The sequence below is a fragment of the Pezoporus flaviventris genome, unplaced genomic scaffold (assembly GCF_033815535.1).
Source record: "Pezoporus flaviventris isolate CSIRO_AGI_PZ_B2104156 unplaced genomic scaffold, CSIRO_AGI_Pfla_v1 ptg000007l, whole genome shotgun sequence".
Classification (NCBI taxonomy): Eukaryota; Metazoa; Chordata; class Aves; order Psittaciformes; family Psittacidae; genus Pezoporus; species Pezoporus flaviventris.
Window position 1 is genome coordinate 4,677,442 of NW_026892555.1, and position 15,339 is coordinate 4,692,780.

The window sequence follows — 15,339 nt, forward strand, 5'->3', positions numbered from 1 at the left end:
AAACCCTGCGCTTTTCCAGGAGGACGGCAGACACTGGCCTTGCTTCTCCAGGCCATTACCTCAGTTACATCACTAAGTTAAAGCCAAAATGTTTGTATTAACATACATGCCATGCCAAGCACATCTTTAATGGTAAACCAAAAAATAACAGCAGCTGTGGCTAAAAACGTAATTCATGTTGATGTGAGGTCTTGTGTGACTTTGAAAGCCAGGAAATTCACTGTGTCATGGCTCAAGCAGCAGCTGAGGATGTTCTGTTCAGACTTAAGTATCTCAGCCTGGTAGACAATGCTTTTCACATACAGAAACGTGTATGCACATACCAAGTAATTGTGCTTAGATACAAAAACACAACAAGAAAATAATGCATCTTCAGGTGCTCTTGTGAACTGCTCTCAAGTGGGTTTCCTGGGTAGGTGTGATTCAGCTGCCAGTGCTCTGTTCTGATTCTTAACTTTCCACTGTTGACTAGCATCTTTCAGCCCTGGTAGCGTGTCCTGGTTTCAGCTGGGATAGAGTTAATTTTATTCCTAGTAGCTGATGCAGTGCTGCATTTTGGCTTTATCATGAGAACAATGCTGATAATACATCGATGTTTCAGTTGTTGCTAAGTAATGTTTACCCTGATCAAGAACTTTTCAGTCTCATGCTCTGACAGTGAGGAGGGGCACGGGAAACCAGGAGGAAGCAGAAACGGGACACCTGACCCAAACCAGCCATAGGGGTATTCCATACCACAGCACATCATGCACAGTATAGAAATTGGGGGGAGTCACCCAGAAGGGATGGATCTCTGCTCGGGTCAGGCTGGGTGCTGGTCAGTGGGTGGGAAGCAATTGTATTGTGCATCACTTGGGGGTTTCTTGTCTATTTTCCTTGGGGTTTACACCCTCCCAGCCTTTTCATTGCTATTATAGAATCATAGAATAGTTAGGGTTGGAAAGGACCTGAAGATCATCCAGTTCCAACCCCCCTGCCATGAGCAGGAACATCTCCCACTAAACCATGCCACCCAAGGTTCTGTCCAGCCTGGCCTTGAACACCACCATTACTTTAAGTATTAAACTGTTCTTATCTCAATCTGTAGGCTTTCCTTTTGTTCCAGTTCTTCTCCCCATCCCACCATGGTGGGGGGCAGCAGTGTGTGACTGCATGGTACGTACTTGCTGGCTGGGGTTAAACCATGGCATAGTGTTTAATCCCTGTGGCATTAGATGTAGTCTGTCATATTTCTGCTCACAAATCTGTATTCCTTTACTGTGTGGTCATTCACTTGTTTTACACACCCGTATGTTAATAAATTGATTATTATACATAGGCAAATATCCAATTCTATAATATGATCACTATGAAGGGCAATGTTTTGGCTTTATTCTGTAGGTTATTCAAATAGATATCAGATGGCCTTGTCCTGCAAGGGTTATAACTCAAATCTTCAAACCTCTGTTGATCCAAGAGGAGCACGAGAGGAGTGAGGGCAGAAGGAACACCTGTAGAGTGTTTTTGGATGTGATTCAAGCAAGATGGGGTTTCAATGACTTGTCTGAAGTCAGGGAAACCATGTATGACAAGGAAGGTTCAGTAGAGCATGAGGTCTGCATTCCTGGGGCACAGCCATCCACATCACGAGCCAGCCTACCCTTCTAATGCCTCTGTGCAAAGTTTAACTTAGAGGCTTTCTAAAACTGACACCCATGTCTTGCAAAGTACAAAGTATTAAGCACTGGTGGTGAGGCATCCTAAAGGTCAATGGTAGAGAGAAGTCTCTGCAGATAGAAACCGCTTGGAAAAGCGATGACTTTGGAGGGGGTATGATGAAAATCTGTTAAACTTTGAGGGGTATGGAGATATCAGTAGGAAAATATTTCTCATTGTTCATTCTATTGTAAAAGCTAAGGGGAAGCAAATCAAACTAGCTGCTCTCAAGTTTAAAATGAACAAAATGAAGTTGCTTTTCATACAGTTGGTATTCAAGCTCTTCATTGCAGTCAGCTCTGGAGGTTACAAAAAGTGCTTACAAAAGTGCATATAAGTTAATTAAAGAGAGACATCTGTAAACATCTAGTACAAAGACATTAACTATGCTTCAGGATGCGAGTCTCTGCAAACTGTGATTGATGATAGTGGGACAGTAGGCTAGAGAAGCCTCTCTTAAGGCCACTGCTGCAGATGGGACAAGAAGCAGCTGGACCTTTGGACCTTTGTCCTGACGGCTGGTAGATATTTGGACTTGATGATCTTAGAGGTCTTTTCCAACCTAGCTGATTCTAGGATTCTTAGGTTCCTAACACGCTCATTGCCCAGAAGGGGACAGAAGTTTCCATAGTCCACTCAGGTTGGGCCAACACTGTCTGCAGCTGTAGAAGAAGAGTAGAAAACACAAGAAAAGTGTCATGAAACATTGGGTGAAGTGATCATTACTGTAATTTTCCACAGCAACCAAATCTGTCAGAGGACAAAACTGACCAGAAGCACCCACCTTCAGCAGAGATGGTGAATGAAGGTTTCATTATGGTTTACATTGAGACCTCCCAGACTAATATGTTTCCAAGAGTATCCGAGCTTTCCCTTTGTGCTTTATCTGCTTCCCTTCATGCTAATAATCACAAAACCAACTTTAGTTGATTAAGTCTATATTCTCCTAACAATGTTTTGTTGTTTTTTTTTCCTTGGTAATGACTTGCTCTGATAAAAATGCAGAAGGTTTATCATAGTATTTCTAATGAGGATAAAGCCTCAGGTGTGGCTTGGTTTATTAGAGATGTGGTGACTGCAAGACCAAGCATAGAAAAGAAAAGCAGGCAGGTAGTTAAGGCTGCAGGAGACCAGGATTAAAACTTGTCTCTAACAGATTTTCTGACTTTGGGCAAAGCAGCCAGTCTGTTCCTGTAAAATGGAGCTGGAGAACCTCTTTCCCTTCAGACTTTGTGTACCTTGCCTGCTAGATCCTTCAAACAAAGGCTTTGCTTCCCCTTCTCTCGTCTTCCTAATGGAGTTATTGCAATTTTTAGGACTTCTGGAAAAGCTGTGGAAATCTATCCCTTTAGACACAGTCTGTCCACACAGAGCCCTGTGTTCCCTGTCTTTGCCCTGAGCTGAATATAAGAAAGGTCTGACCTGAAATCCAGGCAACTTCTTTACACCAGTGCTGTGCTGTCAGCAGGGCTTTCCAAATTAGCAGGAGTGCAGTGCCTCAGGGCTGGTGAGCATCCAGTAACCTGGGGCACAAGAAATGAATGCAGTTCTGCCTGCAGAAGGTGCTGCAGGCAGAGCTGGAGTTGTCTGCTCTGTGCTGGATTGATAGCAAAGGAAAGCTTTTGCTTGGGTGTTTTGAAGTGATGGATCTTGGGACTTGGTTGCAGGTGAGGCTCAGCCTGGAAGTGGTATTTCAGACACATGGAGCTGTAATAATATCTGAGAGTGAGGTCCCTGAGTGTCAGTGTGCGCCCTAAGGGAGATAGAGCTGTGAGCAATACTGTGATTGACAGTGCAGGGACCTCACAAGCCAGGGCTTATCCCATAGCAAACCAGCAAGGGAGCAGGATGGGTCAGTGGTGGTAGCCAGGTTCAGCTGAGAGCCCAGAGCACCAGACATGTCTGTTGGTGAAAGAAGTTTAACTCGAAGCCAGAAAAGTGACTCTGAGTCAGGATTAGCAGGGTATATTGCCAAGCTTCAAGCTCAAGATGAGAGCTTGAAAACAGCTTCAATACAAAGGAGGGGAACAATCATCTGAACTTCTAGAAGCAGGATGTGATCTCTTAGTCCTTAAACAATGTGGAGCCTGTGCTTGCATGAACCAAGAATTCATCCTTATTCCTGCAAGTTCCAAATCAAACTGATACTGGCTCCAAAAGATGATGTGTGTGGCCTTTTCACTGCTGAAGCTTTAAACCTGGTGCCAGGAAGGTGCTCCAGTGAGGTTATAGGCCTTGTTTGGGCTACTCAGACAATGTCACTAAGTCCCAAAACTCTTAGATGCCACCCAGTCCAGTGAGCTGAAGGGTGTCTCTAAGAGTCTAAGGAAGGAGCAGACAGCAGGAGACTGCGCATCACCATCCAGGACATCGGGCAGTGCTCATTCAGTGAGCATACACTGATAGTAAGAAGATGGGGAAACAACTCAAAGCTTAGAGATACTACTGGGATACTATTGAGTTTTACATCTGAAAACAAAACAAAACCCCAACTGCCCACAAATTTGTGTTCCTTCGAGACAATGGCTATGGAAACATTGCCTCCTTAGCACTCAGATCTTCTTACTTCATTGCTGAATATAAGAATAGTGTGAACATAGCCCAAACTTACCAGGCAATGAAAAGTGGAAGTGCAATATCTATGGGTTTTTAATTCTGATTGTGCTGGGAATCATTTCTCTCAGGAACAATTCTTATCTACTGACTTTAGCTGGTTAAGGCCACTCAGCAATTAACCTCTCATTCCAGCACTTAAACATCTGTATAATAACACCTCATCTGCTTTATAAAGCTGTCATGAAGCTCACTGGAGTCATTTGTATCTGTGGTATCTTTAATGAATCTTCTGATTAAAAGGTGAAGTGCAGTAGTATTAGTATCTGCTTTACTACTCAGAGTATGTTCTGAATCTTCTTATGTATGCAGGCAGTTTTGGTCTGTGTGTTGAGTATTTTTGAGTCCTCCTAACTGTAGTTAAAGTACATTCTGCACAGTTAAATAACCTTGGTTTGAAGGAGTTATTTTTTTCTTAACAATAATAAAGGTTTTTAGATAAATTTGGTAGTTTTCTGTGACCCAGAATAACAGCTGCAGATTGTAATAAACAGCTCGAAACCAGATCGCATACTAATTGGGCATCGTGACAGCTCAATTCTCAGCAGTGCAAGAATACTAGCAACTTGGTTTTTTTTCCATATATAAACTCAGAAAACATTACTCTCCTCGGCATTGGTCCCTGGCTGGCAGGTGCTTTGCTGGTACATAATGACATCTACTGGCAACCACAAGTTCGCAAAGTGTCCAGCACTTGTTTCTTTAGACAAGTTCTCTGCCAGTATCCACTGGCAGTGTGGAAAGGAAGCACGAGAGAAAATATTGTCAACTTCATGCTGCTTCTGATACAGCTTTGGGGTGGCAAAATAGATTGCCTTGATTCTGTCATTGATAACTGTTGTTTGGATGCGGGATGCTCCTGAGAGCAATATTGCAGTGGATACGTATGGATTAGCTGCCTGTTAGGTAGAAAATGGAAAAGCTTTCCTAATAGTCTGGAAGTGGATCTCATAGCCTAAAAAATCACAGAGAGTTGAAGCATTACACTAAGCAAGTTGCTATCACTGGTCTATCAAAGGCATCTGAAGTGTTCCCTGCTTCTCTTTCTGGTACATGTTTTCACATCTGTATCTAGTTAAGTAGCCAGATTTTCCCCTTTTCACTGTTCAAAGTTGTTGCCAGGCTGAGAAAGTGCAGGTTCCTTGTCCAGGGGTTCTCTGAAGGTGCAGGTGAGCCCATGGCAGCACCATGTTCCACAATGTTCTTTTCTAGCCCAAGTACAACCCTGGACATCTTTAGTTTCCCCTTTAGGGGGGTCTCATCCTTTTTCTTAAGGACTACCTAGAGATTTTATGTCTCTCAAGTCCTGTTTTCTCTGGCCCTGACAGAAAGCTAATGATTTATGTCTCAGACCCTGCCGGCTAATGAACATGCACATAGTAGCAAGTGCCAGATGAGAAAAATGTGGGGTATTTTTCATGGTAAATGTTTGTTTTCCTGGTGAAACGGTGCATGGACCGTTAGTGGTTGTTATTTCAAGAAAATCTAATACATTTGGTGGTGTGAATGTGTTTGGGGCTCTGGAGACTTGCTTTGTCTTTCGAGCTCTATATCATTCGCTCCACAAGGGATCTTGGCCTTAGCTTTTCCCCTTCCCTTTACCTCAAGTAAATGTGCATGACCTCTGTAATGCACTCTGAGATGAAAAAAATCTGGGGAGCAGCATCATGTTATAAATTACTGTGTGTCATTGGACCAAAATAAGTTATAATTTTAGGAAAGATTTGACTGAGAAGTATCGAGTATGTTTGGCAGTCAACAGAGATGTATCACTGCAGGTTATAAGCAGGTGACGATAAGACTTAAGGCAAGATGCTGTCTCCAGTTCGGGCATGATGTTCAGAGAGTGATGTGGAGAGATGTTGCTCAATGCAGAGAGCAGTGAGAAGAATGATCAGCGATTTTGCAGATTTAACCAGCAGGGAAGATTGAAAGAAATGAGCTCTGCAAGGACGGGAGAAATCATGGACTGGATGATGTGGTTAATCTTGAGGAAAAGCTTTCTACATACTTCCATGAGGCATCAGAAGGAGGCAGCTAAGGGGAGAATGTAGAATATCATCATCAGCAGATGTTTAAGAGCAGATTGATACTGGAGTTTGGAGTGCTCTGACACAGAACTCCTCTGCCATCGTGTGCTTTTCTTGGAACTACTGAAATTGAGGGATGTGTGGAGACTGCATCAGGAACTTCTCAGAGCAAAGCAAAAGGAATGAATAGGTTTTTCTTGCAAGGCAAAATATCAACCAGTACGTGACAAATCATCCACAGCAACAAAACGATTTTATGTGTTATTTATAGATGTAAAGTCATAAATTAATCAGTGTCATGATACATGACTGAGTTATTTTTCTACTTCAATGAATGCTTCTCCTGTAGCACTTGGAAAGCTGTTTGTCTGGTCCTGAGCAGTGGCAGATGAGCAGGGAGCATCAGCTTGTATTTTGAGACAAGGAAGTTTTCGGAGCAAAGCTATTATGTTTTTCACATTTCAAAGTGTCTGACAAATGCATCTTTAATTGAGAAACCTCTTGCCTCAACCACACAAACAAGAAAAATTGGAATTCCAGTAATTACTGGTCCTGCTTCTGAGAATACAGCCTGCTGTAGTGCAGTTTATTTCTCAGGTTATTCCTCTGTGTAGTGGTGGGATTATGGTACCAACTGATTCCAGTTATCTTTTCCCTCCTGTTGATTATGTTCAATCATAATTAGGTCTTCAAACCATTTGCTGTTTCTTAATTTGAACATTTCAGAAACTGATTGAGCTCTTCTAGCTGTTGAACAAATTCTAAGCTCCCCCTTGTACTCTTCTGTGCTCTTCCTGTTGCAGAGGTAGATGTTTTCTTCAAGTAAGTCCTCCACTTGAGGCAGGCTTGATTATAGATGAACCAGCAGTTAAATAGTTGTCAAAAGTGTCTGGCCACCCCAGTCTTTCAGCAATTCCTTATGTAGTAAGTGGAGTGTTGCAGCAGGGATGCAGCTAATATGACACTGATGAACGGGATTTGGGATGCTGATGACAATTTTGAAGTCTTAATGATGTTTCCAGGTTGTTTGAACTCTACAGTGACTTCGATCAGGGTATACCTGTGTACCAAATCAGTAAACTCTGATTCATCTTCTTTCCTGCAGTGCCAAGCTTATGGGTGACCACGTGTCAGATTATCTGCTACATAGCTGTAATTCAACATATTTTAGTGCAAAGGTTCTTCATACAAAGATTTCTGTTGGTATCCATGAAAAATGATGCACGTGCTCTCACCAGAAGAGCAATAACTAGGATCATATGATGAAAGGTCAGAAGGACCCTTCGGTCTCATGGTATTGTCCATGATGTTCATGATAACGTTTAATGGTTCAGAGACACCCCTTAAAGACAAAGTGAACTCTCTTGAATTTCTCATGGGGAAGTGCCTTTTGAGAGCATTTGAAATCTATACAATGAATTGAATAAAATATTTGATATGTTTGCAATACAAAAAAGGTGGTAATTTTCATTTAAGCAGCTGGGTTTCCTTGATAGATGAGCCAAACTTCTGACTTCTGCCGACTCCTCTGTATCATTTGCACTGAACTTTTTGTTTATTACATCAGAATATGATACAGATACCAAGCAGAGAAGATTTTCTTCATTTCTTAGAATAAACTAAAATGAACTCCAAGATGAGATGAATGTCTCATTTCTTGTGGAAGCAGAAGATAATGCCAGTTTGGTGTGAAATTTGCCAGGATATTAATAGGGTTTTAGCATCATTAAGCTAATAGAACCCTGTATCTTTGAGAATGGCAGTCATTTGTGCTGCCTGTCTGGTCAGCAGCTTTTGAAGATAGAGTTGGGTGACTTATATCCACTGCAGCTCTGCCTCTCAGTTAATTTACAGATCCTCTCTGCCTTTTAATGAAGCGTTTGTCTTTGCCATTCTGAAAAATAAGACAAGCCCCAAACTTATAATATTTGTCAAATAAATGTTTATTTTTCATGGCTGCTGGAGACAAAGTTGTGCAATCTTTCATTTCTGCCTCTTTAAGCTCCTGAATAGAAAAACCTAGAAAAGGAAGATATTACATCCTTCCAGACAATGCAGTCTCTTGGAAGTGTTCTCAGACACTTGAGCCTGAAGATCACATTCAAGTGGAGACATCTCTTTTGTCCTCCTCTCTTTTTCTCGTCAAACTGCAAACAGTTTAGTGTGTAACCATGGATCAGCAGTAGGTCACTTACTCGTGGTCTTCTGATTCATTCTTTGTGAATGTCAGGTTTCCAAGTTAAAAGCAGGCCAAAGAGCCAGGAGCAGAAATGAATAAACTTCTTAAACACTGACGTAGGACAGAAGCAATCTGGAGTTAGTTTCTATCTGTCTTTGTCCTAGACTCTGTGACCTTCCATATGTCTTCTGCTTAGTTACACCTCTGACTCACCAACCTCATGAGATGAAAGCAATGTTACAGTTGCTATAACTTCCTTCTTCTTTCACAGGGATGCTGTGATGTTAATTAACAAAGGACAGAGGGGTGTGTTAATGATGAAGGGGTAACACTGCATGGTTCCATTTTGCTCTGTTTCCATTTCATCTTACCCATTTCATTCTGTTTCTCTTCATCTCTTTCTGCTTTGTCTCCTACCATTGGTATAGATCCCCCAGTTTACACAGTTGTCAGTATGCTGAGTGATTCATGGGGTTCTGCTTGGCAGGTTTCTGAAGGTCTCCCAAAGACTCCTTTATTGATATTTTGTGTCAGGGTTAAAAGTATTGTATTTAATTTTAGAATTAGAAAAAGTGGTACTTTTGTGATAGATGTAGACCAGTTTGGAAGGCAAAATAAATGTATAAAATTGAGCTTAGAATGATCTATCTTCTGTCTGCTGCATATGCTGAAGGAAAAGTCCAGTGATTTACTTGAATTTGACAGGCTAATGGGAATTTAACCATGTGTTTTGGACTGATTTTCCCCCATTATTTGCTTGTTTAGTTTGCTCTCATTTCCATTAACGTGGGCCACAACCCATAGTTTGAAATGAAATATCTGATTATAGGCCACAGCTGTTCTCTAGTTGGAAGAAACATTTGTAAACTTGGCAGCTACTTGAGGAGCTGCAAGTGGAGGAGAGAAAAGCACTTAAACTTCAGTGGATTGTTTAAACATCAGTGAGGGATTATTCCTTTGTGCGCTTCTCTCTAGGATCAGGTCACACTGACATCTTCTATCTCTATCTTTTTGCATACCTGCCTATCCATTCCTTCTCTATTTTACGTCTCTTTCTTCTCAGAGAAATTCATCTATGAGGCTGGATATGGCTAAATCCCTGTATTAGTTGCTCCCACTCTGAGGAAGCACACCATCTAGCAGAACACCGTACCCAAGCAAGGTGAATTGTTGGATTGTATGCAACAAATTAAGCTATATATGCATATGGTGAGCATGTAAATGAAGGTGTGTTTAAAAACAAGCCAACCTTTATGGCCACGGAGGGATCACTAACCTAGAGCAGGTATGATGTGGTAAAATTCATGTGTTGCTGGTATATCAGGAAGACATCCTTGTTCAAATGTAGGAATGGATAACTCTGCCAATGCAAACCAATAAAGGAACCTATGTGGGTGTTTCCATACTTCCCATCTCATCTCTCTGTTTTTAATAGGTGATATACTTCAAACCAAGGGGAGTATCTTCATTCTTTGTCACCCCAGTATCCTGTCTGCAGCAACTGAGCTGCTTGTGCTCTGAATTTTCTCATAATGTGGCGTTTCCTTTTGTCCATTGGGTCTGGACAAACCATGTACCTATGTAAACCCTGCTTTAAGGCCCCCAAGGAAGAAGTGCTTGGGCCTTGCTTTGTATCTGTTGTGTGGCTCTGAACGCTTCCTTTAGACAGCTAATTCAAAACTCTATCATTTTTACTGAATTCTTCTTTAAGTTTTTTTTTTCATATGGCTCAGAAAGCCTTTTGCTTGCAGAATTTATACCAACTCTTTGAGGAGTGAAAGAGGGAGTTTTCAGAGTGATTTGTCTGGTGCTACATTCTCAGTATTCAGTTTTTTGGCATCTTCCTAAGCCAAGCCGCCATATTTGTTAGTGCACTTTCTCACAGATACCGCTACCTACACATGTGAGTTTTTCTCCACAAAATCACTGACCAAGGAATCAGTAGGTCACCCATCTAAAATGCAAAACTACTCCAGAAAATGTGAGCTACCTCCAAGGTACGCTGCCTTGGAAGCTATACTCTTTTCCGTTCCTTACCAGTAGTCTCTTCTGGTTTTGCTGCTTCTTCCCATTTCCCTGGTCCTTCTCATCTTCCTGTTCTGGTCTAGGTGTTTCTCCAGAAATGGACAACTTTTGAAGTTCAGACATCCATAAAGTAGATAAGTGGCAGTAGAAATGCATGGCCTAAACAGGTAGGTTTACCTGTCAGCACCAGATTCCCATAGGGTTGAAGCTGGGAGTGCAGCCAGCCTGGTGGGATATCAGATTATTTTTATCCCTCTCAGTAGCACAACCAGGTTTGGCCTTGATGCAAGGAATGTGATGGGTTTATCTTTCCCCATGGCTGCCAAAGCCTACCTGCTTTCCTAGCGTGGTGCCTGGATCGTCCAGCGCAGAACATTTTCACACTGTGTCTTCTTGGCAGCTATTTCATTGGCCTGGGCTTTCTGCTATTGCTTTATTATATTTACACATTGCTTGCAATTATACACTGAGCTTTGGAACATAGTGACTGTCACTTAATATTTATTCATGCAACGTCCAGCAGAGTGACCCAATCGGGGCACAAATGGGACATTGATGTAATTCGAGTGAATAATGGTAGAATAACTACTGAAAAGTGAAAAGTGGCATTTGTAGAAATATATAGTTACCTGTGCACTATATAACCTCTGTATGCCAACAGTCTGTGTCAGTATATGACTTTGTTGCTTGCAGTACCTCCCTGCCCTCTCTTGCTCAGGAGCATCTGCTTCCATATGACTACACTCCACAGCTATATTGCAAGATTGTTGGTTGCTTTAGACCAGATGGCAGTTTGACAGGTATTTTGGCAATGGTGAATTAATCTCCAGCTAACTTTGGTAGAAATGTTTGATTAAAGGCAGCTGGTTGTGCAGCCCAGAGGATGAAACTAAACGTAAGTGGCTGGCTTTCCAGTGGATGAGGAAAAGACAAGCTGCTCATGAGCCTGCAAAGGAAAAGTACTTGGGAAAATCTGTTGCCTGCTTTTTGAGCCCGATTGCTGAAGCTGTAATCTTCCCAACAAGAACTTTTTATAAGAGCAAGTAGTGACAAGACAAGGGGTAACGGCTTTAACTGAAAAAGGGTAGGTTTAGATTAGGTATAAGGAAGAAATTCTTTACTGTGAGGGTGCTGAGGCGCTGGCACAGGTTGCCCAAAGAAGCTGTGGCTGCCCCATTGCTGGCAGTGTTCAAGGCCAGGCTGGACAGCGCTTGGAGCAACCTGCTCTAGTGGAAGGTGTCCCTGCCCATGTCAGGGGGCTGGAACTGAATGATCTTTAAGGTCTGTTCCAACCCAAACCGTTCATGATTCTTTGGTAACTCCTCTTGAACAATGTTATTTCGGGCCCCAGTGATTTATTCTTCAGCCACTTTTGTCATTTTCTAACTGCAGCTTTTGCTTGCAACTGTTTCCCGGATGTATGCACCAGCAGACCCCTCGATCCACAAGTGTTGGAAGAAGAGAGGCAAGCTCTTCTGCTAACCCAAGTGACCTAACTGGCAGGGCTATGGGAAGGGAACAGGTACCTTTTGGCTATGCTTCCCTAGGCCTTAGCAACACACTGAGTACAAAGCTTGGGATTTTACCTGATTAAAATATCTGGTGGACAAGTGAAAAGAAAATGTGATTTTTCTGCAAATGCAGTTCATGAAGTTGGTTAGTGAAAAAGAAGAAGATATTTGTTTAGTAATGTGGATTGCTCTGCCAGCATGACTCCATTTCAGTTAGCTGCATTGTCAGTGGGGCTGTGGCAGCTGCCTGTGAATTAAGGGTGCAAGCTCTTGGTTGCTTTCCCATCCCTGCATGTCACAGATACTTTGGCGCTCTGCAAGCACAGAAGCACCGGTGCTTTTCTGCTTCCTGCTCTCTTCCACTGCTCGCTCCTGTAGGTTACTCAGTTTACTTTGTGAGTGTGTTCTAACATAGGCAACACAATCTCTTTTCATGCATTTATTAAGTTTCAAACATCTGCTGAACCAATCCTTAGCCTGAAAGGTCTTATCTGCTTAGTGAGGGATAGAAAACAGCTGTCTGGGTATAATGGGGATTCAGCAGAAGGGACAAAAGTAGCAGCCCTTTCCACTCTGTAGCCTGATGGAGTTCAATGGTGGTTCCCCATAGGACATTAATACTGTCTCTATGGTCTAGGTTGCTTCTGTGCAGTTTCCTCCTTGGGGAGGAACAGGTAAAGCTGATGTATACTCAAAGATTTCCCCTGCAAGCTGGCAAAACTCTCTAGCTTCATTTCCAGTAAAGGGTCAGCTCCGTGCCTTGCAGGCTGATGTGCGGCAAGTGATGCTTCAGTTTATGCAACAAGAAAGAAGAAGTGGCAATAGATACAAGTGAAGAAAAAGCCTTTATTGAGCTCTTTGGAGTGCTCACTGGATCATATATTCCCTGAGCATGGTGAATCCCTGAAGCTTTTCTTCCATGCTTGGTGATCCTGGTCCAAGGGTGGCAGTTAAGACTGACTAGCTGTCTGTGGCATTTATGTTCGCCAAAAGGGAGAGTCAAAGTGCCTTCCTTCAAATACCCAGGTAGCCTCTTGGTTGTGAGGGCCAACAGATCTGCTCTGGGCTCCCCATCTTTATAAGTAGCTGCTTGAGATCTGTTAAAAGTCAAAAGGACAAAATTATGCTGCTTTAGTCAATAAATAATGAATACAACAGAAAAACATTTTTCTCTTCCCAGAGTGCTATTGTCTTAGGAGGTAAGTAACATCTGGGAAGAAGAGTAACCTTATTTTGAGAGATTTTCTACTCCAAATTGGATAAACCCTGCACAACTTGGTCTGACTTCAGTGTTGATGGAGTTTTGAGAGGGAGGTTGGACTAGAAACAATATGAGGTCCTATGAACACTGTGCATCAAACTTACTGACTGCTATGTTTAATTTGTGCAGCTGTGCCAAGGAGTCGGCACTTCATGGAGAATAAAAGGAAAAAGTTAACCAAATTCCTTTACTTTGCATGGAAAAGACACAATTTTTAGTTCTACCTATGCTGCCCACTTTGCCATGGAACAGCACTTCCTTCAAGATGTATCAGCCTCTTAAAGCAAATGATTTCCTTAAAACTGGCATTTGCTTTTTGATGGGCTTTCTACCCTACTAAGAAGCCATTCAAATACAGCAGATCTGACCTTCATGAAGGTGTAGTAAGCAAGAAACTTAGTTGTAAAAGTATCCAGTGACTTTAATTTGCATATACAGCACAGATACTTGTATCTTTTATTAAAATATAAATATACCAAATATACCTGTAAATAAATAAGGCCAGATTTCTTTTCACTCTGACATTGGAACCTTGCCCTAGGAATCCATCCATCGAAATCTGCTGGACTACTTATGTGGGAAAAATATGTCACAAATAAGACTGAATGTGGCAGAATTTGGCCTGAATTTATCAGCTCACGTTACATGAGGTAGACTGTAGTATGTAAGTAGTCATCCATAAGTATATACAGACAACTATAATTAACCTGTATAAGTAAATACAGGTATGCATCAACTGTTAATGCTCTTTCAAAAGGTTTCTTCTATGTTATTGAGTTTTTACAAAAGTAGATGGGGAAACACCTCTCAGGCACTTCAGTATGCTTTGTGGCATGCCATTTGCCAGCAGTGCTAGTGGCTTTGAATCCCACAAATGGATTTCTGCTCTTTCAGGTAGAAGAGACACTGACTGGTAACAGTCCTTTACAGGACTCATGGCAACATCTCTTGTAAAATACAGCCCTATTGATAAGGTCTGGGTTGAGTGGATTCGAAGGTTATATTTTGGTGTAATTTCATCAGGTAAAGGGGAAAGAATTCCCACATTTGGGTTTTTCAGGAAATTCCCATGCCATTGGACATTTGCTGTGTCAGTATGTTGGCTGTGCCAAATTTCTAGTCCTCATTCTTTGTAATGACGCAGCAAGAGAGTTTCTCAGTGAAAAGTTTCTATGCTTCAAATGATTTTATTTAACAAGGATAGGTCTCAAATCCTGCTCTTGGTAAAAGACTGGTTCTGGATGATGCTTACAAAAAGGTGGGGAGGAGGGATGAGCCAGAGGAAGACACTGGAGCTGAGAACTGAAAGTGAAGCTGTTTGAGTATGAGCAAGTTACAGGTGATCGAGAACAGCGTTGTTACAGCAAGGAGGAGAAGTTGGCCTCAACTCTCAACAGAGCTATCCTATAACTGTGCTATCCAAAATACACAAACATACCAGAGAATGGTGTGGCATTTCATATGAGGTATTATTTCCATTGGTGGTGTAGGGTGAAGAAGGGTCCCCCGGCTTTCCTGGACTGAAAGGGGATAAAGGAGAAAAAGTAAGTCCAACTCTTTATTCTCATTATACCATGAAAAGCTTGAGTTTATAAAGCTACTGTGAAAGGCTTATGGAAATGGGCCCTTTTCTAAGTCTTTTTTTTACCTCTGTGTTTTCTTGTTTTGTGTTAACAAGGTCAGGAACTTTGTCTAAACCTTGTAAAATTCTAAAAGAGAAGAGTGGAACAGAACAGAAGCTCAGTGCTAATGCCTCCACATACAGAAACATTAATGTTTCTTCAGTGAAATAAATAACTTTTGGATTGAGATAGCCTTAGCAGATACTGTGTCATCATCTTATTTGGGGTGGGGGAGAAGGAAAAACAAGTTTTCCTGCACTGAGCTTGCTCTGTCAAATAGTATGTAAGGTCAGCAACAGCCCCTACAGAGACTATAAATAAATGTTTGCATTGAAATGATTTTCCTCATTCCTTATTCATGTGTTGATGTGTTACTCATGTCCTTGCACTTGCAATGGGTGTT

The 15,339-nt window shown here is 41.8% G+C and overlaps 1 protein-coding gene across 6 annotated transcripts in view; it reads left to right on the forward strand.

The window, feature by feature from the left end:
• COL22A1 (collagen type XXII alpha 1 chain) overlaps window positions 1-15,339 on the forward strand; it is a 222,257-nt gene that overhangs the window by 101,442 nt on the left and 105,476 nt on the right. For 5 of the 6 annotated variants that reach the window (XR_009742416.1, XM_061447681.1, XM_061447683.1 and 2 more), the window contains one exon: window positions 14,805-14,858. The exons of the other annotated variant lie outside the window; for it this stretch is intronic. Coding sequence is in view for 4 of the 5 variants with exons in the window: in XM_061447681.1 (XP_061303665.1) it covers window positions 14,805-14,858 (54 nt within the window). In the remaining variant the exon portion in view is untranslated. The remainder of the gene's footprint in view (window positions 1-14,804; window positions 14,859-15,339) is intronic. 6 annotated transcript variants of the gene reach the window in all.